The sequence below is a fragment of the Agelaius phoeniceus genome, chromosome Z (assembly GCF_051311805.1).
Source record: "Agelaius phoeniceus isolate bAgePho1 chromosome Z, bAgePho1.hap1, whole genome shotgun sequence".
NCBI classification, from domain to species: domain Eukaryota; kingdom Metazoa; phylum Chordata; class Aves; order Passeriformes; family Icteridae; genus Agelaius; species Agelaius phoeniceus.
The window spans coordinates 65,871,048-65,896,044 of record NC_135303.1 but is presented as its reverse complement, the minus strand read 5'-3'; the positions used below and the strand labels follow the sequence as shown (position 1 = coordinate 65,896,044).

The 24,997-nt window shown below is 34.0% G+C and overlaps 1 protein-coding gene across 5 annotated transcripts in view; it reads left to right on the top strand.

The window, feature by feature from the left end:
* The window catches only part of KDM4C (lysine demethylase 4C), a 249,695-nt gene that overhangs the window by 67,628 nt on the left and 157,070 nt on the right, over window positions 1-24,997 (top strand). The window contains exon 9 of one of the 5 annotated variants that reach the window (XM_077171261.1): window positions 21,366-21,491. The exons of the other annotated variants lie outside the window; for them this stretch is intronic. Coding sequence (XP_077027376.1) covers window positions 21,366-21,437 — 72 coding nt within the window. The 3' untranslated portion in view covers window positions 21,438-21,491. Of the gene's footprint in view, window positions 1-21,365; window positions 21,492-24,997 lie in introns of those variants that run through there. 5 annotated transcript variants of the gene reach the window in all.

Below are 24,997 nucleotides of genomic sequence, written 5' to 3'. Positions count from 1 at the left end.
AGCAGCTATCTTCAACTCAATTTCAGACAATCCTCTACCCCAAAACAGAGGAAGAGTGTATATGGAAAAGATGCAGGACCTATGAAATTGAAGAGAGAAAAAGCAGAGAAGGAAACAGACATGAGGCATTGAAAGTGTGGTCTTGAGGAAAGTGAGACATCTAAAGGACTGAGGGAGGTGTACATAGAATTTCTGTCCTTGCTGTTTCAGTGCTCTTTCTATTTGATCACGGTTGTCTATAGAAGAAAAATATTTTTTACCTGTGTTCTGACAAATTAGTCTGAAAGAAATACCTGCTTGCATCATGAATTTAATTTCATACAAGGAGTGGTGTCAAGTTTATTGAATACCCTGAACAAGAATAAGTAGGGTATTAAAAGTGAAATAGTTAAATTTATGCAAAATCAGAAGTGTTTTGTTGAGTTGCTTGGGTTTTTTTTTTAATTTTAGATTGGATTTCAGCACAGTAACCAGATATTGGACTTTTTTCTTAATGCAGAAATGCTATCAGAGTTTGGGATGTTTGTGCCTTTAAGATCTGACTGTCTTGGTCTTGGTTCAAATCTGGAGGTTTTGAGGTTTTCTCTGAAGCTGTAGCAGACACATTTAAAATCAAGTTTTCATAGAGTTTGGCTAGAAATGAGTAAGTTAGAATTAAGTTGTCAGTAAAGTCCTTGTTTTTAGTAAAGGTTTGCATTCTGCATAATTAAATAGAGTGTAATTGCTGGTGCCTTAATAAAGCAGTGATTGGATATGGGCCCTTGTATATTTTTATTGCTAATCACAGCCACTTGTTCCCCACACATCTACACCCTATAATCCTTGTTAAGCTTATGTCAAATTCTGGACAGGGCGGTTTGTTTTCTGATAGTTTCATACACAATCCTGCAGGTTTGGTATTTGAAGGTAAGAATTAGGAACTCAGCAGAGGTATGTTTGTTTACAGGGCTTTCTTCTTGTAATTCGCTTTGTAGTAGCAGTTAAAAATTGTATGTGTTTTACTTGCCACTATTTAAAGTTTATATTATATTTCTATTATAGTTTATATTATAAAATAGTCTAAGATTGTACAAGATTTGTGTTTCAAGAGCATTCTAATTGAATTCTTCCTTATAAAAGTAGTTTTATTTACAAAATCATTGGTTTATTTGTAATTGTTATAAAGCAGTCCTCTGACCATCTGTTTAAAAAAAGGAAATGCCAAATTAATGTAAAAATGTTATGTGTATTTAAAGGTAGAACAATCACCAGCAACTCCTTGTATATGACTCAACTGAATAGTTGATAGTATTTTTGAAACAGGACAGCTTCATAGTTTTTCTGTTTATGATCTCTAAGTCCTGAATGTCCCATGAAACAAACCAAACCAAACAGTTGAGAGTATACCATAAAAGACAGTATCACTGGTGTGTTTTTAGGAAATAATTTGAATATTTCAATTCCCCCGTCCCCTGCTTGCAAAGTTATCAGAAAGAGTTAGCACTAATGAGTAAATCTAAACCAAGAGGTGATGCAGTCTTAATTTAGGGGATTTCAGTAAAGCATTTCTAAATACAGTATTTGCAATATTAGCAGCATGCTGAGCAGGTAGATGGTTTACCTTGCCTATTTGTCCTCTTTCTCTCACATACTTTGCTTTGATTACAACAAAAAAAGGTTCTAAACTCAAAAGGTGGAAGCTTGTTAGCAATATTTATTAGTTTCTGATGGCCAGATCATTGAAAGGAAGAACCTATGCAAAGTTTCTAATCTTTACCACTGTAGATATTTGGTGTCTGAAATACAGCACGTCCCCACATATTGCTGGAGGGAAGCAGATAGACAAACTTTTAACCAGTTAGTTATTATCACTGTGGCACATGTCTATGTCTATGTCTATATCTATGTCTATATCTATGTCTATATCTATATCTATGTCTATGTCTATATCTATGTCTCTCTGTCTCTCTGTCTCTATGTCTCTCTGTCTCTCTGTCTCTATGTCTCTGTCTCTATATCTCTGTCTCTATACCTCTGTCTCTATATCTCTATATCTCTATCTCTATATCTCTATCTCTATCATATTCAATAATTTCAATATTTGTTTCTTAAGCTTAGAAACAAATCATAGATGTACCAAGGTACACATTTTAGATAGAAATATTAAATCAGTCTTCACTTTGTCTTCATTATTATAGGATCTTCTGCCAGAAAAGATGAAGCTCTCTTACAGTTCTCTGGTGGCTGTAGCTGAAAGATTCTTGGTCTTTCTTTAATGGTGTTGGCAAGTTTTGTTGCTTGATCTTGCAACCTAGTCTGTCAGACTTCTTAAAAGAAACTGCCCCTCAGTCTTAAAAAGGCTGCAGCTATTGAATCTGATATTCAGAATTATGAAGTCCTTGCTTTAATTGTTTAATTAGGTTTTAATTCAGAGGGTTTTTTAGATTATTAGAACTTAGAAACATTGTCATGCCTGTGAATTTCATGGTCTTGTGAGGGGTAGAATGTGGAAATAAATTTAATAAAATCTAATAAATTTAATAAAATATGTGTTCTTTCAGCACATAAATGAAATGCTAACTTTGTAAAAAATAAGGATTTTAAAAATTTTTATTTTTTGAGCTACCTTGACAGAAATATATTTTGACAAGATTCTATAGCAAACCAGTTTTTCTATTTCTGACTTTCGGAAGCTGCTGAGCATGTTCGTGCCCTATTGATAGCTAGTGTAATTCACCATCTCTAAAAAGCAAATTATATTTCATTTCAAACAGAATTTTAGTGTTAATAATGACTATCATTGGGTCCTGGTAGTCTCCTGCATTTTTTTGAGTCTGCACCTTGTATGAGAAATGCTACTTGTGTTTTTGTAGGCAGATTTGTATTTTCTGTGAGCCAGGTATTCTGCCATGTACTCATCGAGTACTTGCCTTGCGAGTGGAAAGAGTTGTTAACTTGAACAGAACTGTTCAATTGCTTGTGAACATGGGTTCATTGTGAACTGCACAATCAAATACAGTGATAGTCTATTAACTTCATATGGAATAAGTCTAGAGAGTCAAGTGGATTTTACTTACTCTGACTTTGTTGCTGAACTCCAGTACTTTGTTTCTTAAAAATGATGTGTCTAGTATGTAATGGCTAATTTAGAGTAATGTGGAATTTTACTGACTGCTGTGCTGCTTACAAAATTGTTACAAAACAGTTTGACTTGGAAAAGCTTTGAATCCAACTAGAATAAATTTAATGCGACTGCCTTTAATTAAATTTGCTTAATTTAAATAATGTAATTTGTATTGATTATGCTTCTGCAGTACATTTGGATTTTTGTTTTTAATTAAGGTTCAGTAATCTTGTTTTACCTTCCAGAGCTATTCATAAAATGACTGTGAATAAAAAACATGTTAATTAAGTTAACACTTTCATAAATTTATTAAACCAAAAGCATGTAATGTTTTTTTTCCCTATGAAGGTATCGTATACAGAGGAATTATTATTAGAAGGACAACGATGCAATTTTACTTGAATTTATCTTTGTCCCCTTAGCAAATCCAACCTGAATAGCCCTCATATAGTCCCCAAACAGTGTGGGTACTTTTTCGCTCCACTTGCCTCAGAAGCTGCCAACGCTACCTTCTGAAGCTGATGGGATGGTTCCTAAAGCGCAGCAGGACCCTGTAACTTTCTTGGGCATCCTGTAACTTGCTGTGGAGCTTCTCCCTGTGAGCTAGCATCTGTGCAGCACTGAAACAGTCTCAAACTCGAATGCTCACATAATCATTTTCTGGCAAGGGAGTTGCCCACTGATAGAACTGCCTATGTTGAGAGCAATCCAGAATGAAAGGTTGGCTGTATCAACTGAGGCCATAAATGCTGTGCTAAGATTTATTGCTATTACTTTGGTTTCTTCTCCTCTCTTTGTTAGGCCTATTAGCAGTTTGAAAAGAGTTTAAGTTCAAGTCATGGTGATATACATGCATTTTTATGTGAGTGTGGATGTAAGTCTTTGCAAAGGCTTGTGCAAACCAAAACTTTCTAAGTGGTAGCCTTAAACACCAGGTTTTGAACTTTAACATTTAGTTTATCTGAACTCATTCAGAAAGATTGATCTGATGTTGTCTCACTTAAGGCTTTTTTGTTCAAAGTAACTATTTCAGCTACTGGTAATGCAGTGGTACCAAGTAAATTCTGTCGGATAATTTGTCATAAGGGAAGACCTTCTCCCTCTCTACCATTGCCTGAAAGCACCTGAAAGTGAGGTGAGGGTTGGGCTTTTCTCTAAGTCACAAGTGATGGGACAAGAGGAAATGGTCTCAAGTTGCACCAGGGGAGGTTTAGATAAGGTATTACCACACATTTCCTCATGGAAGGTGTTGTCAGGTATTGGCCAGCCGTCCCAGGAGCCTTGGCAATGCTGAGTTAATGGTTGGACTTGATTATTCTAAGGCTTATTCAAAAGTAAATGATTTTATGTCAGAGGAACAGCTCAAAAAACAGTGAGGAAATTACAGTTCAGTGTTATAGCTGGGATCAAAATTATATGGGATTTTGACTAACTAGGCAGAAATCTCCATCAGTTTGTGTCCTGAGGTGCTTTCTGGGCTCTGATTTATATCTCCTCAGATTTCATTTGTAAATGGATTGTTGGTACATTCTGTTGTTCTTTATAATAAAATTATAGCAGAAAGTAAGTCTGGGAATTTTTCCATGAGTTCTTTCTGCAGTTACCATTATTCCTGCGTTTATTCATAGGTTTGAAAGATAGTTAACAGTAAAATAATCTTGCTTTCTAAATTGTTTCTTCAGTGGCTTTGTATGTGGGCACAGATCTGTGTTTGCCTAGCCTGTGGTTATGCTTGCCTTTCAAATTTATGTGTGATTAAGCATTTTCAACGTAATTAAAAATGATGTTGAGTTAAAGCGTTTTCATGCAGCATAGTTGCTTATTTACCATATTTATTCATCTCTTACTTCCCCTATGATAATGCACAGTGGGTCTCCCTGTCATTAGCGTAAACTGCTAATTGTACTTATTTGTTATCCTTGAGTGTCCTGCTAACCAAGATGATACAGCAAGAATTAAAGTACAAAAATCTGTGTTTAAAGTATAATATAGATGCACTATTTGCAATTTGCAACTATTAATGAGTCTATTTTTATTAAACAATAATGAATTTAGAACTTTTCCTTAAACAATCAGCAAACATGTATGTTAGAAATACAATTAATAATGAAAATCCTTGCTTTGATTTTTGCCCTTATGTAACTTATATGTGAATTAGTTGGTTACTTAAAATAATGCTTAAACTGTATAACATCGCTGTCTCTGTTCTGTTTTGTCACCAGTGGTAAGCAACTGAAAATATATGAATGTGTGCTAAAAAAAAGCAGAGGATTATTCAGATGATCACAGTGAACTCTGTTGATACTCTGAATCTTAAGAAACGAGGTACAAGAAGTTTACTAATAATGTAGGACTTTTGAAAGCAAGTTATAATTGGTACAGTTTTCTCTAAACTGGTCATTAATGAGAATGATCAATTAACTGTTCTCTGCAAAGTCTGAAATACTGGTAATTTTGAGAAGAAAAGTGTAAAGTCAGGTAACATATAGCAGTTCTTTTTGAGGGCTTCCCTAGTGTGTAAAATATACTTAATTTCTTGACATTGTAAATGTAGTGAAATGAGGAAAAAATTTTTTTAAAGACTTTTATATTTTTTTCTTTTTATCCCCCTCCTTCTCTTTTTAAAAGTAAATCTTCAGTCTATTACAGTAGTTCTCAGGATTTTGTTGCTCTAAGAAATATTTTCTATTGGTATGTTACGATGGTTTACTATAGGCAGAAACTCAATACAAGTTGTTTGCTGGACGTGAATGCATTATTTAAAGTTATAACAAGTGAGAATAAGAATTGTTTTAGTGGTATTAAAGCATTTACTCTTAGAAGGAACATTCCTTTATGAGGAACAAAGGAATATTCCTTTATTCCTTTACAAACTAGGCTGTGTTTATAAGCAATCATAATGGCGAAGGATTTGAAATTATATTCTAGAGAAACTTCATTTGCCTTTATTTGTATTTAGAACTCATTGAAGAACTTTTATTCTTCACCATACTATGGCATGGTGAGTTAGCCTGCAAGGTCTCAGTACAGAGGAAAGTTACTCACATTAACTGATGTTTGAAATTTGGGATGTGTTCAGGTGGAAGATAAATTTCTGCTACCTTTCTTACGAAAGGTTGAACCATATGAGCCTTTAAGTCCCTTCCCTGAAAGACTAGACTTGAAATTTTACCTTATAGCATATTTATAGAAACCATATGAAATATAAACAAAATAATAATTAATTATATTACATAATTATATAATGATTGCATTGTATAAATATATCATATCTTTTGGATAATATATTTAATAATATGGAGATAAATGCACATATAGTACATTTATAATGCATTTGCTTTCTAGGATAGTTATTTAGGGGGGTTTTTTGGGAAAATAGTGGTCAGGAGTATAGTAACACAATTAAAAAGGTGTTCACTTTGGCAATTTGATTTGCTAATTGACTTTTATTTACGACTTTGATGTATCATTTTGACAGCTGAATATTTTTGTCTAGTCACATCACTTATAAATGTGATAAAGAATAGGTACCATGAATAGGTACCAGTTTATCAACTGTCTGCTACTTAAGAAAGTTAAAGAAATACTAGTATTGTCATGCTACCTATTGTTTTTTCCTTTTCAAATGGTTCTTTTAGTTCTCTGGTATATAAATAAAACATATGTAGGGGCAACACAAAAGTTAGAGAAAATCACAACTTAATGTTCTGTTTTATATTGTCTTAAGCTTGCCAAATGTTGATGAAAGAGGCTTTTAAAATGGGAATAATGAAGAAAACTTGATGTTAAGATGAATACAATTCCCTTTTACTTAGAGTACATTGTAGGTACTATTTCTTTTTGTTTGTTCCATTTTACCTCAGTCCTGAGCCCTTCTGTGGTTTAAACAAAACGAAAAGGATATTATTAAAACATCCTGTTGAAAAATGCAATATTGTTGTTTATGTGCTGAGAGAACATACTGCCTTGTTTCCAAGGTGATCTTATGCTGTGTGTGCTGCTAATCATACCTCAAGCAGCATAGAAAGGAATCAGAGGCCTGTGTAGATACATGCTAAAATAATGTGAATTGAGATGAAATGACTTAGTGTGATCTAATGGACACATCATAAAACTGCAGGTAATGTAAAGAATTTCTGTTTTAGCAGGACTAGGAGGTTTAATGCTGGAATGAAATTTAGACTGTCATATGATCTAGCTGAGCCTTTCATAGTATGTCTAACTGTATGTGCACTGCTGCTAATTTGAACTGTTGGTGGCTTACAGTTCTCTCTGGCTCCAGCAGATGTTAATGACATATTAGCATTACCAGCAGTAAGCTGTACTATTTATAAAAAAAAAGTTTAAAAGGCAGCAAGAATTTATTTTAACTAATGATTAAAATATTTGTAAATGTGAATCTGTTTAACCAATATAATATCTGTAGGCTAAATAAGAGCATACTGGTTGATCTGTAGTTTAAGTAACTATGTTTTGTCATCAAACAGTCTGTACAGACTGAAAATAGTGTTCTTTCCTAACTGCTTATATATTGTTCCTTTTTAAAATCAGCCTTTTAAAGTCAGTGTGGAGAAGATTGGTTTTTCTTATTGATAAATTAAATATAATTTCTTACTCATTTCGAGGAAAAAATGGTGAAAAAAATGAATGGAATTACTGTTTTCATATAGTAATTAATTTAAAGTGAGATCATGCAGGTAAATCTATCTTACAGTAACATGAAATCAGCAACGTTTATTTTTCAACTCTTTCTAACATCTGCATCTTTTCTTGTCTTTGGATCTCTTTTATATTGGGTTTTTTTTGACAAGTCTTTGTAAAACAAAAATGTGGGATGTCTTGGAATTATATAATAACAAAACAAATATTTGAGTTTCAGTAACTCATATTCATAGTGGAGCACAAGCTCTGATTTTATATCCAGTTTTAGCTATTCATCAGCAGAGGGCAATATAACTTCATTCATTTCCTTGAAAGGATTTAATTTGTTGATCTTTTTATTTCTAATTTTAACTAATGTAGCACCATCTTCTAAATACTGAGAAAATATGTGAACTCATGATGAAAAAGCAATGAGCTGTAGTATTAGTATTCCTTATGCACTTTCAGAAGCCTATATAAACTTCCTGGTAGCTGTACTCTGTGGGATGTGTTCCCTGAGTTCATAAGCAGGCAGAAAATGTCCCCACTCTATGGAGATAGCAAAATGTATTTTTACTTTTCCACTGGATTAGCTGATACACCCTCAGCAATTAGCTCATATGCTGTTTCAGTGGTCTGTTTGTTTTCTTTTTTGTTTGTGGACTTCTGTTTGTTTGTTCTGGGACATACGTATTTTTTCCCCTAGGACAGTCTCATGCAAAGCTTGGCATGCTTTTTACGTCTATTTCAGTTTTGTTGTAGGATTAAATCCCTTATGAAGGGAGAACTTGTAGTACTTGTAGAACTTATAGTACTAGTCTCAGTACATGTGTTGTAAATTAGGTGTACTGATTAGCTGTGCTGTAATAAGAAAAACTAGATTTAGGCCTTCATTTCAACTCATTCATTCCACATATTAGAAGAAGAGTCTTGTTTTATGGCTAGAGTGGTAAAATGAGCCTTTGCACTCCTTAGGAAGCATGTGTACAATAACCTTTTAGTATACACTGTATTAATACTAATATATTGTGATAGTTCTTTGATTTTTATATTGCCATTTAAATTTCCATTTCGTTCTTATTTCAGGACATGTCAGGAATCCTAAAATGGATGTTCCCGTGTGGCAATTTTTTTTTTTTGAAAATCTGCTTTCCTATTTCTAATGCTCTTGAGGCATATTCAGAAAGACTTCAGACATATGGTTTCTTGTTTTTCATCTTCTCCTTTGGGCATCAAACATTCCATGAGTCTACTTTACTGTCAGAGCATAAATACAGTTCCTGCTAACAGCCTGGGATAGGCAGCATTTACCAGTGTTAAAACACAAGGCTAGGATTAAAATATTTTGTTGTTCAGCTTGGCTCGCTGAATGACCTTAGGTAGTAGCATCCCTCTCTTTACTTTTGTTTGAAATGCATTGGATAATGCTGGCCTACCTCTATTACTAAAATTGTTTTGAAGATTAATTTGCCACTCTTTAAGCTGTAATATTTAAATTTCAAATAACAATAGAACTCCTTTAGGTATTGCATGTAGATAAAAATGGTAAAACAGATCATAAAGAATATATTTATTTGGTATAATACAGCATTTGCATTCAGTTTTTTTTTGCACAGGTATTTGTGCTTGTGTTCCAGTTCGATATCTGCCCCTAATTATAGGATTTGATTAAATCATTCAGTCTTTTACACTATCACACTGATGCAAAATGGGAATAAATTCAAATCAACTTCAGCAGGTATTGAAGTCTTATTCTAGGATACATAAATGCTAATAATAATTGTTATGGCTTTAAAAATTTATTTAGAAAAAACCTACAGCATTTTCATCCATAAATACAGTGCTGATTATATTGTTATATCTTGCAACATACACTAATGGTTAATAAAATAAAGCATTGTTAGATGGCTGAAAAGAACACAGTATCTATGCAACTGTAACTGGCAACATGTAAGTTAGCTAAGTAGTTTAAAAGTCACTGTTCTAAAGCATCTTAGGCTTTTCCTTTATTCTAAAAAGATTAATTTAAAAAATCATTAGTTGCAGGGAATGTAAAGACAGTTTCACAGAAATCTCCAATTGATGATTTTGTTTTCCATTCCAACTGGGTTTAGTGGGAAAGAAGAAGCTAGCACAATAAATCGGATGCCTTTCAGACCTGAACTGTTGTCAGCCTTGGTGATATATCCAAGCATGTGTATGTGAAAATTTCCTGTGTCTCCGTAGAGAATAATGTCTTGAAATGTAGTAAATAGATAAGTTACCATATTACCGTAGCTTTAGACACTTGGCATTGTGCCATGCTCTAAGACAAAGGACAATTCTGTAAAAATTTTCATGTTTAAAGCATCCTTGTAGTTAAATTCTAATAACCAAATATGTATGATGCCACTTTTTATAATTAAGTTATAAGTGATACTGAACAAATCAGAAAAGCTTTATCTTGAGGACTGTAGAACAGGTTGAGATGTAACTAATTTTATTAGGCACATTTTCATTAAAATATAAAGTACCCAGATAACTTATTTAACATGGTGATTGATGGCTAATGAACTTAGTGTAGATGTTCTTCAGCTATAATGTACTAGGTAAATTTTCAAAACATATTGCCTTAGTTCCCCCTGTCTCAGCAGCAGACATTTTATTGTGTTGAAAAATATGGTTTGTGAAGGAAGTTAGTAAACTAGTAATGAAAAAATGTATCTGTAGCATTTTTCTCTGATTGTTTGTTAGAACCTACTTTTAAACTGAAGTAATGATGTGATAAGCTTGTTGTCAGAGATAGATATATTTTGATCTGGTTATTGCATAAGAGTTTATTTTAGATAGTTCTACCTAAACTAGTGTGTCTAAATTAATAAGAGGTTTGTTGTTCTTTTTTTTTTTTTAACTTCATGTCTCGAACTTTATTTAGCTATTTGTATAATCAAACACATCTTCAAGTATGGGGGTTTTTGTGGTGGTCTTTTTTTGTTGTTGTTTTTTTTAAGTAATTTCTGTGGCTTTGGCTATAACTGGAGTTATATATTAAGTGTCACTTCTCGTATTCTGTGTGTTCATGGAATGGCATAGATTGTGGTGATAAAATCATTCATGCCCAAAATAAGCAATATCTCTTTTTAGAACTGTTGGATAACAAAGGAAACAACAGGGATTCTGTTGGGACTTTTTTTTGTTCTTTTTCTTCTTTTTCTTCTTCTTCTTCTTTTTCTTCTTCTGCTGCTGCCTCTGCTTCTGCTGCTTCTGCTTCTTCTTCTGCTTATTTTCTTCTTCTGCTTCTTCTTCTTCTTCTTCTTCTGCTGCTTCTGCTGCTTCTTCTTCTTCTAGTTCTGCTTCTGCTTCTTCTGCTTCTCCTCCGCTTGTCTCCTTTGTTTCCTTTCCCCATACCCTATTTTTTTTTGTTGGTGTTCTTGAGAACAGTACTGTTTTAGATTTTTTGCATATGGAAGTAATGGGGGAATTTTAAATTAACTTGTTCTCCATTGAGTTTTCTGATCTCAAAACTGCTAAATCAATTTTTATTGTCTTGATTATGTAACTCAAAAGGCTGTTCATTTGTCCATTGGGAATAGAGCTTTTTTAGGTGACAAGAGTTGTGCCACCTGCCTCTTACGAAGTGGATTGCAATTTGAACCCAGCACTTGTTCAGCTATGCTTTTGGACACAGAAATGAGAAGATAAAAATTCAGTACACTTTCCCTTCACCCGTTCAGGTGCAGAATTTACACGTTGAGGAACATGGTTTCCTAGAAGTGTTAAGGTGCTTGAATACCTCCTTTTGGTTACCATCCTAAATGATACATCCCTTCTTGTCTTGAAACAAGCTGGGATAGGAAGTAATCTTAAAGAAAATAACCATTTAGTTCTCACATGATTGACAGTCTTGATTCATCTTGTTCCTAGTTTGCATTTCTTTGCTCATACTCATTTGCACATCTGTGCTCCTTTTGTACTTTACTGAATATATGTGCAAGCTGAGGCATACTACATGTATGACATATTTGCAGATTTTGGTGTCTAATGATTCCATATTAAGTAATTTCTTGAAGGAAGGTGAAACTTGAATTGAATTCTGTATATGTTGCTGAGAAGAAAGGGAAGGTTTTTGAAAAGAAGCCTGTACAAAATAGGGTGAGGGAAGTACCTTTCCCTATTTTCTGCATAGAGAAGAAGAGGTGCTTGGGCCTGAAGTATGACTTCTCCTACTGCACTTTGGTCTTGGGAATCCTGTGTCAAAAAGCTACATTTTCTGCATTGCATGCTTTTGGATACCTATTATATTCTACTGTCCTTAATGCTGTTTTCAGGTCTGATACATACTGAGTAATTTGGTATATGGATTTTTGACATGTACTTGAATAGAATGAAAGGCTGACCTGTAGCTACGTATCTATATTGTACAGATTCCCAGAAGGGGGCATTATGGTGACTAATGAGGGGAATACAGCACTCCATTTCCAGTTTCCTGCCAGTTGGCAGCATGAAGGTGTTGTGATATGAATAAGGATGTTTAATCCAGAATGCCTCCTAAAAATTAAATAAAATCTTATGCCTCACATAAGGAAAAGAATGAAGTCCTGTGCAAAGTCCATTTTCATTGAGTTTGAACATAGTATTCCCAAAGTCAGGAAGAGACAATAGATTTTTTTTTTTGTAGTAGGATTTCACGTTTGGTTTTGCATCAGGGTTTATGTTTTCTATACAATATCTTTGGCATAGCAGTTTTCAGATTGGACTTCCATTATATATTTTTTTTTAATGGGTTTTTTATGTGGACTTTTTATTCTTAAAGCGCAGTTGTGTAATAGGTTTCAAACTTTGTCTGTTACGAGAAGTTTAGCTGTTGGAAATTGCAGGACAAAAGTGAATATGAATTTGGTTTTTGTTCATATTCCTAATTGTAGGACTGTTAAAAAAAGGTTTATATTTGAACTTTTATCTTGACATAATTTTAACTGTTTTTTTACTATTAATTTGGTACTATTTTAGATTTAAGCTTAAAAAAGGATAGGCTGTATCATGTTTGCCATATTTTCTCCTTTTAATGATGTCCATGTTTTGTGACAGCTGATAATTCATTTCCAAATCAAATTCTCTTCTCTGCCTGAATCTATTAGAGCATGTTAAGAAAATGCTATTTGGTGCATGTTCTCTGAGGCTATAGTCAGATGTCTCTTTTTTTCCTTCAGTTTTGCTGTCTTAATGGGAGTAATCTCAGCGCTGCTGGGTTCCTTGGCATTTTTTAATAAAATCCTTGCTCTTATAGAAGCAGATACTTGGCAGAAAATAGACAGTCTTTTTATTTTGCTATGATAATGCATAAGAGGGATGAGGCCAACTAAATTTGTTTGAAACAAACAAAGGAAGTGTTGGAAGAAAAATCTGAACAAAGTTTCATGTTCATTGAAACCAGACTTTGCTATAAGTCTTGATAACTTTTTCAATATTACTTTAAACATTTGTTCATATGGAAAGAGAATTCAAATGTTGGGGAAAAATCACTGCAGTGACCTTTAGCCCATTGCTGTGTTTAAGATTAATCAAAAGGAGATGCTAGTATCCTGTATTTATTTTTTTTTTTAATTAGGGACTTTGTTAGGTCTCAGCCAAGCTTAACTTCAAATGTATATTATGCACACCCCTAATCAATAATGGTTGAAAAAGTTCACTGAGTAGAAACTACTTGTATCATTTTATTGCTGTCTTGCTGAAGGTAAGATGTATTAAAAAAATGAAGATACACTTTTGAGAATGTAAGATCTTCCACATACAACTGTATTTCAAGGAACAGTTTTAAACTTTTTTCCAACAATACATATCAAAATGTTGATCACTTTCTAGAAACTGTTTAGGGAATATGGTTATTCCTTAAGAGCATGTCCCAAGTGGCAGAAAAATGGTGTTGATGGTTTGCTATTCATCTTTGAATTTCATGTGCTTGGTGCTGTGTGCCAGCATACTGTCTTTACTTTTTAATTCTAGGTGTTTAGGTAAAATTTATATGGGAAGTCTGCAATACAGGGAAACTGTGTTAGAGTTCAGTCAGTTCTGTGTGATTTGTGTCTTGACCGTATATGTTCTATTTTGGAGTTTCCTAGACTAATTATGGTTAGATATTTTACTTAGGAATGATTTTGAGACAGAGATAGCACCTTTTTTGTGATTTTATATTATGTATGAAACTGTCCTACCAAATCTCAGTCATCTTCCAAAGACTCTGTGAACCCTCATTTAATTCTTTGCAATGTAGACTAGAATTAGCTTGTATACATGTAATTTTTAGCCTTTGTGTGTTAAAAATGAAGGAAGTTCCTGATGGGGGCTTTTAACGGCTTAAGTTATGGAAACTCTTATTTCAGTTAAAAAATATCCATGTCCAATATATTTTTTTCAGTAAAAGCTCTCAAGAGGGGTTGAGAGGAGAAGAAGTAGGTTCTTCAAACTGATCAAACTGATCGAATGCACTTTCTCTCTTTTCTGAGACACCTGATGCCTGTGACACAGCTCGTTCCAAGTTTATTAATGAACTTCTGACACCTATATAAGAAGAGCAGAAATACTGAATAAAAGCATTATTCAGCATTTCTTTGGCATAGCCCTTTAATTAGTTAATTACAGTGTACTTATTTTAATTATGTCCCTTGGGCAGCTCTACCAGCCTTGATTGACAGGGACATCTTGGTTTATGTGACCTGTTGGATTTCTGGACATAATTTTCATCTTTGCTTTAAGTTCAGGTGGGTCTTACATTGGTTATAGGAAGTTGGAAGTAAGATTCCTCCTGTTGTTTTTTTATGGAAGGTGTGCCTTGTACAGCTTCCTTCTGGGTTTTGCTGGGGATGTCTGAGCTTGTAAGCATGAGCTTGTGTGTTTTAAACAAAGTGTCCTTGTGTGGGGCTGTAGCCTGGTGAGACGAGCATGGAGAAAGGGGCTCATTGCTTGTACCTTGGTGGTGAGTGACCATACTTAGAAATGGGTCACACAGTGATGTTTGGCACAGAATTTCCATGTGTTTATCTCTGTGGCTGTAGGATACCTAGCTTTCAACCAGGCTGAGAATTATGTGGATACACAGTGTATCTGTTAAATTGCCCCTGCAGTTTGACATCCTGTGTGCAAAAGTGTTCTGGGATTGAGAAGTTGTGCACAGCAGAAGGTGATACTCAGATTGGTGAATGGCACTGTACCCGGTGCCCTCTTTACTGCATGAAGTTCCCTGAGCCATTACATAGTTTTTCCTCTTTGGAACATAGCTTTAGCAGCAGTAGAAAAAAGATAAAAGAACAAAAAAGAAAATAACTATAAAGCAATAGGATGGAAAAGGTAGGGGAATAGTGATAATGAGAAAAATGTAGGAAACAATGAATACAGAGGAAATAACAAGAGGGAAAGTGGTCTGGGAAGAATTCTGTCTTTAAAAGTACATAATTGTGGGAAAAGAGGTTGGGATTTTTATTTTATTCTGTATCTTTCTGTGACAGAAGTGTTTATGTGTATGGATAACTTCAATTTTAATAAATGCTTAATGAAATTTGTGTGCTCTGTTTAAATGACAGTGTTAGTGGCTTAGGCTGGAATTCTGCATACTTTTCTCTGTCCATTTTGCTTTGTGCACTTTATAGACTACAAGCTTGTTGAAGCTCATTACACTACTGTGTTTGAAAGTCTTGTTCTTTTGTTTTCTCCATGACTGCTCCTCAATCATAAAGAAGCACATTATGTCTCTGTGAATAATTGAAAGCATTTTTACTTTATTCTGGCACTGTGCTCCTTTCTTTACTCGCTCTGCTTATTCTTATTTTGTCATTCATGCTGTGAAGAGGTGAGTGAGACCTTTATACAAATGATTATTGGCCATCAAGCAATAAGATAAGTTCTATTTGCAATTTGCCAAATCAGCTATTATCATAGCTGCTAAGGCTTAGTATGTATTTTAGAGTAAAATAATTTTTTTGAACTGCTTGTTTGTATTTATTAAAAAAAGAAATCAGTTTCTTCAATTTCACCCATAATTTCTTAAATAGACACCCAGTTAAAACTGGGAAGTTTTCTTTAGTGTAACTTAAAACAATGAGAAAATACTTCCTTTTTATCAGTAACATTTAATAAATTAATCCTAAGTAACAGAAACAACTATTTAATGTAACAATGAAGAAGACCTAACAAATCATACCTACTTTTATAGGGATGAGTATTTTAATCCTAAGTGTCACATTTGTAATGAGTAGCTTTGTTTAGTCCAACTTTACCTATATAAAAATTTTTGTGGAAAACATTATTCACTGAATCATGAAGCAACCAGTAAAACTATCGCCTGCATGTTTTTGTGTGAATTTGCACAGAGGAATTGTAAGAGCTATAATTTCCACAGAGAGAGCTCTACATTGGTAGAAAAAAGGGACATATTTGCTGATTTCTTAAGAGAAATTTCTGGAATGAGTAATTTTTGAAGAAGACTCACAAATATGAGCATGTTGACAAGCCCTAGTGATGCTTCTGGTAATAAAAATGCATTTCGAGGAATTAATGATGCAGCATCCAAGAAAGGAGATGTTTACTAGAAGGCAAACAAAATGAAAAGCAATGCTAAAGAGGTGAGAGAAGTGGAAAGTAGGTGTCTTTCCTAAGGTACATTTCTTAGTCATTGCTGGGTTGTAGTATGCTTTTGTTTTGCATTTAACAGAATTAACTTACTTTGTAGATGCAACCAGTGAGAAGTTCTAAGTTATAAAATGATAATAGAATGTAAAGTATGTCTTTAGTGAAGCTGGGTTTTTTTCCTGGAAAGGTGACTTAAACTATCAGACCAAAAATAGCATTTATTAAATGTGAATAAAAATAATAGCAGAGAAGGGAAATTAAGGGTTCAAACATATTTGACCAAGAGGATTAAATGCAGCCTAATTGGAGTTCATTTGAACTAGTAGATTCCTTGAATTCATTTTTGTTTCATTTAATTCCTATGATAATTGCTTAAATTATATGTGGAGTGATTCACTAAGACTTCACAAGCCACTTAGTATTAAAAGAATTTTCATACTTCACTTTGAAATCCAGGTCCTGTATTTGACTTCACAAGTTCTAGGAAAGATGTGAGCAATCCATTTCACTTTTCTTTGAAAGCAAAAGTGCTGTGGATCATTCCGCTTCATTTGTAACAACTTTCAGGTATTAAAAAGCAGCAGTATCTGACCATTTATGTATGCAGTCTTCTTTTTGTTATTTATTTGAGAAATACATGTGATCAGAAAGAGCAGGCTGCTAGGCAGAATATTTTCTCATTAACAGTGTAAAATATGTTGCAAAAAGGAAAATTAAGCTCAGTTAATTTTAAATGTTTATAAATATTTACCATATTTTACTTTCTATTGTAGTAAATTTCTAATAGTATTGTGGTAGATTTAAATGTTGATTTTTATGTAAATAACTTGTATAAAAATTTAACAGGAGTAAATTCACTGTGCATTTTAAAAGGCGTTTTATTGTTATCATTGGAGTGCTAAAGGGAAAGGTTCTTGAGGGCGTGTAGGATGAGAAAAATCATCCTACCTGATATTGTTAGAAATTTCATGCTGCTATTTTTAACATTATCAGTGTGTCTTTCTTAGATGCCTTAGGGAAACTAGTGTTTACATTTCATAAAGCTCTGATGTGATAGTCCGGTCATCTTTCTACTGTCTAGTGGATTTGCTGTGCAAAGCAAATGCAATCTCTTGTATTATGGGAAAAGATATTTATTTGTTAATGGGGTGGTGAGGTCTTCTTTTGGCCAATGACAGCAGAGAATTTTTGTGAATTCGGCTTATGTACACTTCTAGAAACTCCAGAACATACCTGCCTGCATATTTAGGTGTACAAGTACTTCTAAAAATTACTCTTCAGGAAGATTTTTTTTACTTCAGATCATGCATTAGATTTAAATCACCTCCTGTATTTTAGCACATTCCAATTGCTAAAAATACCTACACATGAGGAAGAAAATATGTTTGGAAACAAAGATAATAAATCTCTCCTTTAAAAAGACACTGAAATATAAGTTAATTAGATAAGCTTTTCTAGTGCCAAACCTGTGACACAAGTGCATGAATGAATAAACTGCATTGTCTATAGGGACAGTATAATCTCTAGGGTGCAGTTTAGACTATTTAGGTGCAAACATTTCAATTTGTTTACATAAATGAGATAAGTAAAGCCTGTAAGGATATCTCTCAAGGCTGTTTTAAAAAATAGGGGCAGGGCTTTTCATGATGCGTAGACCACACATTTGACAGTATTTGTATTGTAAAATTTCTTACACTCATCCTATGTAATTTTCTAGCAAAAAGAAAGTTTGGCACATGTTCTTCTTCAACATATGGGTTATTAGCATGTAAAAATTGTTTTGTTTTCAATTCTTTACTCATTCTCTGCTGTTGCTTTTGTGTATTTTTTGTGAGCATAAATTCCTCCTGTGCATGTCTAAGCTGCTCCAGTGCTGAGAGGTAGTGATATTACAGCCTTGGAGATTTTAGGAATACATTTGTCATCTTCACCATTCTCTTTTGCATTTTGGTTTTCCGTTCAAATGTTTTATCCAGGTAGACTTAGAAGCTTCCAGAAAGCTTCAAAATTCTTATGCTTGAGCTGCAAAACCTTTTTGTAGAAATTTGGTGTGACCTGAGGGTCAAACTGTCTGGTTGACAAGAGGAGTGATAGAGTGGCTCTGGTGGGGCCCTGGCATCCTGCCAAAGTCAAAGCAACAGAACTACACATTTCTGTTTGAGCAATTGCAATTAGAAATGTAAAAAAAAAAAAAAGTTATTTTACAGTACACTAAAATTAAGATGCCTAGAATTCATTCAGTTGGGTGAAATACTGCTTGGTGTGAATTCAAGAGGTCCTTTTCAGTCAGCTGTGATTACATCTGTAATCATCTTGTACAGATGCTTTTTAAAAAGGTTGTGTACACAAATGGTTAAATTTCTTCAAAATTCATTGCTAAGATATTTCAAAATAATTATTTTAGCAAACATTACACAGTTCAGCTGCTGTAAGATGTTACACTTTCATTGAGGTGCTTTACTGTAAGATTTGCTACTTAATTTGCATGTTTAAAAAATTTTTGTGCTTTTTTCTGTAAGTAGGTATTTTCACGAAGAACCTATCATACTGATAAAAACAAACCAAACATACTTTTACATAGTGTTTCACAGACAAGTGCTTGTAAAATGTCAGCCTAAGATTTTCAGACAATTCATGTATTTTGACATGATTGTATAAAAGCAAGATGTTGAGTATGTTTTGTTGTTTAGAGAAATCTAAAATTGAACAGTTAACATCTTAGTAGGCTATTTTTACACTCATCAAGAAACTCAGTGTGAAAGAACAGCAAAGATTACAAAATCAAGTATTGAAAAGTTAGACTGTCGAAACTAGGATTTCAGTTCAACTTCAGTTCACCCTTGTTATGTTAATATGTAATCTTTAAGTTTATGAACAGAAGAATTTTTTTTCCCACAGACAGTGGTCCATTGGAAAGATTAATTTATTTCATATTTCTTTATCAGAGTATATAATATGCAGACATACTGTTCACTATTAAAACTAGCTACCAGTAAAAAAAATCCTTCTAGACATTTTTTGTAATACTTCCACTGTTGCATCAGTAAACTTGATAAAAATGACTTAAAAATTACAGTACTCCTGTGGATTAGTTTGTATTACTATCTGTATTTTACAGCTGTGGAACATTAAATTAAAAATGTATAAAGGCTGAAATACTTGTAGATTTAAAATATCCAATTGAAGATGCCAGTAACTTGAGTTTTAAATTTTAGTATTTTCTTGTAGCACTTTGAGCCACACTTAGCTGACTTTAACTGTGAATATAGTAGCTCGATGCTTTTACAGCTTCCTTTTGTAATATTTTATTGGCTACTGCTCATGAAAAATTGGAGTTTGTGGTTTGCATGCCATCACACAGGAACTCTGTAACTGAGTAAAGAAAAGAATTGATTTCTTCTGATAGGTGTGCCCTTTTCTTAAAATGATATTTCCCATTTGCCTAGAATATTCTTCACTGTGCTGTCTTTACATTTTGAAGTGTCTGCAAAGATGTGCAGAACTAATGGTTACAAAATTCTTGTTCTGTCCCATGTTGTATCTGTTCTGAAGATTTAGTGAAAAATACATTGATTTTTTTTTTTTTGAGAAAAAAAAGTGCTGAGAATACAATATTCCAATGGTTACAGACCAGTCTGTCACTGGTCTCCTCTCTGTGTGTGCTGTATACCACCCTGCCTTGCCCACTTGTCTGTTTCATCAGTCACCTCTCTTTCCATTGTAACTCCCAGGTCCTGGTTTCAGAGGTAGTTTTTTATTTCCCCCCAGTTTGTTTCTCTGACACAGGTTTTCCCACCTTCTCTCTGCCTTTATCCAGATCTCTTTTCCAGCTGGTTTCCACTCCTTCTGGCTTTTGTAGCAGTGTTGTGCAGCTGTGTGCTTCTCAGCCTGCTGTGCCTTTCCATCCTCTCCAACTCAGTGTTCTGTCTGGATAGCTTTGCCCCCGTTGGCTGTGCTCTTGTTTTTAGCAGTGTCCGAGACATTTAGTTCAAATCTCAAGGAATAGTTCTATGCAACATGTGTGGCATTGCCAACAAGTGGAGCATATGTTTGTTACAAAATCCATGGAACAATACTTACATTAAAAAGGTGAATGATATAGAAAAATAATCAGTAGAAGTAGTGGAAATTAATTTTTTGTAGATTATGTTTCCTTCTGAGTATTTTAAACAGAATGGAAATTCTAATAACGATCTTTAAGTTGGATTCCACCAGAATCTTGTAGCTATGTCATTTTATAGAGGTTCTTGTTAGATTAGATTGTGATCAGTTTTTTTTTTGTTTGTTTGTTTGTTTTTTCTCCCCTTCACTTTTGTGGAAGTTCTTAATATCTTTGTGGGTCATAAACTTCCCAAAGCTTTCCTTTTTTAAATTTATTGCCCCTCCCCCCATTTAAAAATCCCTCCTTTTGGAATTGTGCTAAGACCTTTTCAAGCAGACTTAAGGTGTTGCTCCCTTTGCAGCCAGTTACTGTCGAGAGCCATGTACCTTGTAGGAGCTGTTTTTGAACAGTCTGTGTGCCTTCCCAGTGCACAACATGCTGGGATTAATTAGGCTTTTTCGGACACTTTCTCTCATCTAGGAGTTTGAGGAATGAAATACTAAATTTGAAACTCCAGTCCTCTAGTGATTTTTTGCTTTGTCTACAAAATAAGTTTAGTAGGGGCTTTCGGCCCAGAAAAAAAAAAAAGTGGTTCTTTTCTTTACCTTTGCTGTGATTCCCTCTGGAAAGCATAGCTTAAAATATAAATTGAGCTGAGAGGTGAAACAAACTAGACTTCACGGATATGTTATTAGAAGCAGAATCCAGGAAAACCGAAAACCCAGAAATGAACTGAATATGCTAAAAATGGCCCGTTCTGCCTGTGTGTAGTACTCAGTGCTGATAGCAATAGTAGATACAAAATAATTGTATTTCATACCATTCTCATGACAGAAAAGCTCAGTGCAAGACTCTATAGGAGGGAAAGGTGATTAAAAAAAATTAAGCAGAATTGTTTTTGTGTTCATGTCTTTGTAGATTGAACGACTGACTTCGTTACAGCCATTCTCCAACCTTAACACATGCATATTTCCTGATGTGTTCAAGTAGTCTGACTAGGAATAGTTGTTGAGATATGACAGACAAGGGGACATGAATTTCAAGCTCTCATCTCAGATTTTTCTTCTTGAATTCTCTATGATTTATGCAGATGCTTTGCTCAGGTGAGGTTATGTTCTGTGGTGCCACTGCTGCCTTCTTAGCTGTGGTGTGGCCTGGCTTTGGTCACTACCCCACTCAGCACCTGCCTCTTTCCTGTTACCCTGGGCTTCTTCCTAGGATTTACAGCTGCGCTATTCAATATGACTTGCTCCACATACAGCATTCTTCTACAGCCTCACCTGCTGTTTTGCCCAGTGCCTTTTTGCAATATTGCTGTCTGTGTACAACAGTACAACAGAAGTAGTGCCACTTCTTAACATTCTGTCCAGAAGAGAAGGCTGAGCATTAAATACAGAAGTGACAATCACATAAATGTATATTGAGACATGGGAGACATACTTAATGGTTTATAATATAAGACAAATACATATCTTAAAACACAGCTCAAGGAAATGTCAAAGATTTTTTTAAGAAAGAGTATCTTTTAATAAAGCCACCTGTGTGTGTTACAAAATATGAATGAGTTCTTTTCCTTTAGTTTGTCAAGCTACTTATGAATAACAGACAATGACTGATCTTATTAAGAAATTACTTAAAGGCACCTGAGAGGGAAAAGCTTATATTTGGTTGCCTGTATTTATATTTAAAATTTGTATTTTTTTTTATGTTTAAAGGATTTTTTTATTTATTGTTTTCTCCCATTCCACAGCTCTGCAAACAGTGATATTTTAGCAGGTCATTTCACTTTCTCTGCATCTATAAGTTTTTATCTGAATTCTGTTAAAAATCTAGGATATGTCTGTGGGGTCTAGATGGTAAAATCAGAAGCATCACATATGTTAGACACTGTGAATGTGAGATGGTGTTGTAGTAGATACACAGGGTGTCATTAAGGAGTAGCATCAGAGGCAGGACAGTTTTGAATGATGACTACTGTACTTGGCCTATAAAAATCCTTTTTTAGCTGTGATTTAAAAAAAACAAAACCAAAACAACTTAGTATTTACTTAAATAAGAGAATATTAGAGAATAAGTTCCAGTGTTGGACGTACCAGAAGAATGTGATTTTCTATAGAAATTAAAAATTGCCTTCAAATTGTATGACAAGGTAATTTATTTAGGGAGTATAATATGTTAATATGTAGCAAGTCCCTTTTTCTCTAAGCAGCCCTACTGATCAACTTAGAATTACATTGATGGAATCACCCTGTGACTTCAGTAGTCACTAAGAAAATAGTGGCTTTACCTAAAAAGTCTATAAATACATTTGTTAACCAAAAAAATAAAGGTGCAAGTATTAAATATTTATTAAAATACATGCAGGATTTTCAGAAATTCCTGACTTTATTAAAAACTGCTTGTCTCATGAATGTATCTGACATTTTTAGTAGAAGTTATGATACAACTGGAAACAGAGCATTGTGACAGCAAATGAAAAGATGGTGATCAGCTAGTCAAGATTAATGAGTTAAAATGATGTCTTTTCAAGTAGAGATATGTAAGTTCTGTCTCACATGGTAAAGTATCACATATTTGAAGTCAGAAAAAAAATTAGTAAGTTAATGTATTAAATAGCCAGATAAAGTAGTAGTAAATTATTAGTTTTTTTATTTCAGTTTCTGACTCTTCTGTGAATTTTAAACCAAGGAACATAAGCACAGATACAAATGTGTGATGTGAGGTGCTCTTCAGGAAAGTATAGAAAGCAGAAGTTCCTAATGTCATGGAACATTCACTGGTACAACTACAGTGTAAGACATTGTAAAACTACTATGCTTTAAAAGTGTGTTTATGATATTTTCTTGTGAAGTGTGCATAAAACTTGTGAAATTTTCCTTTTGCTTGTGAACATCTTAAAAAGCAGCATTCCTGAGCACTGTTTTCCTCCTGCTGCAAGTAAGTATGAGTTACATACATTACATTCATGGTATTAATTATATGGCAGATTTGATTTTGAGAATTGCAGGAAAGATGAGTAAAAAAAGCTACTCCTGCAGCATCTTTGGTTAGTGAATTTGATACGCAGTGCAAGAGATAATGATGATTCCTCCATCCTGTTTAACACGATTCTTGTCCTACATTTTTAAAAAGAAAACTAAAACAAAAGCAGAAACCTCTTCATATCTGAGCAGGTAGATAAAGGGATTTTTTTAGCCATTTTGCAAAGGAGATTTTGAAGTACACAGAACTAGCTGTGAGTAGACAGTGTGAAATTAAACTTGCAATGTGTTTGTTTCACTAGCAGGTTTCAAGGAAATATGGTAGGACTTACACACTAAAATGTGGCATCAGCATTTCACTACAACATTTTAAAAAACTCCAGTTGTATGATTTTCCTGCTTGTGATTAAACTGCTGCCCTTTATATTCTGATACATGCTGTACCTTTTGTTGGGAATTGTTTTACTAGTGATACTTAGAAGTATATAAAAGTTCTTTTGCCATGTGAGCTTTCTCTGGGAACAAGCAAAGTTCAACAATTTTTAAAGACTAGGTAAGTGCATAGGTATGTTATAAAAAGTCTGACACTCTCATTCTGACTTGTGCTTTATCCACTGAAGTTTTGTATTTATATGCATTAAGCTGCACATCTGATTCAAAAAGATTTGTGCCATAACATGAATGTAGTCAATAAAGTGATATGTTGTAGACACAGTAAATACAATTTCTGTGCATAAAGAGAAGTCTTTTTCTACAGTGTAAATAGGTTCCAAGATTTAAAATTGACCCAGTAAGTTAATGGTATTAGCAAACAAAGCCTGCTGTAATTTGAGATAAAGACTGTAAGTAATCCTTTTCCCCCTAGCTTTTCTCTTGCACTGTTTCATTATGGATGCCTTATACCTGTGTCATGAGTAAGCCCCTGTGCTGTTCTCCTATATAAAATCAACTCTTAATTACTCCAGTGTGTGATAGGGCTCATTATAAGATATGAGAACTGGCTGGATAAGAGAGGAGTTCTTCAGTCTGTGTTGGGACTTAGACCCACCGGAGACAAATTTATACTCTATGGCTATGTTTGCTTTTAGAGAATTGGACAATCGTAATCATGATTGTAAACACACTAGCTCAGTTGGGGTTTGCTTCTGAAAATCATTTCTAGGTCAGATGCTTAGCTCAGGCAGCCATTAAATATTTTGTTTCTAAATAGTGCGTTTTAAAAAGTTTGCAATTAAATTTTCTATAGCTAAGAAAAGAAGAAGCTTTTTTTACCTTTATAATTACATTTTAGAAAACCCTTGAGAGACACTGTATTTTTAATCTGTTTGAATTATGACTCCATTATTTTGCTAGTTTGATCCCCACTCGCAGCAAGGTGACCTTATATTTGGCACTTTGTACAGTTCAGCACTTCTTGAAGAGATGTGGGATAAAATGTTTCTCCTTCCAAGAGCAGAATCACAGAAAGGAGAGGATTAGAAATTTGTTTTCATGTTTGCATTGTAAACCTTGAACTCCATTTAGTATTCTTTCATTTATAAGTCTCCAGGTATTGTTCTCTTCCCTCTT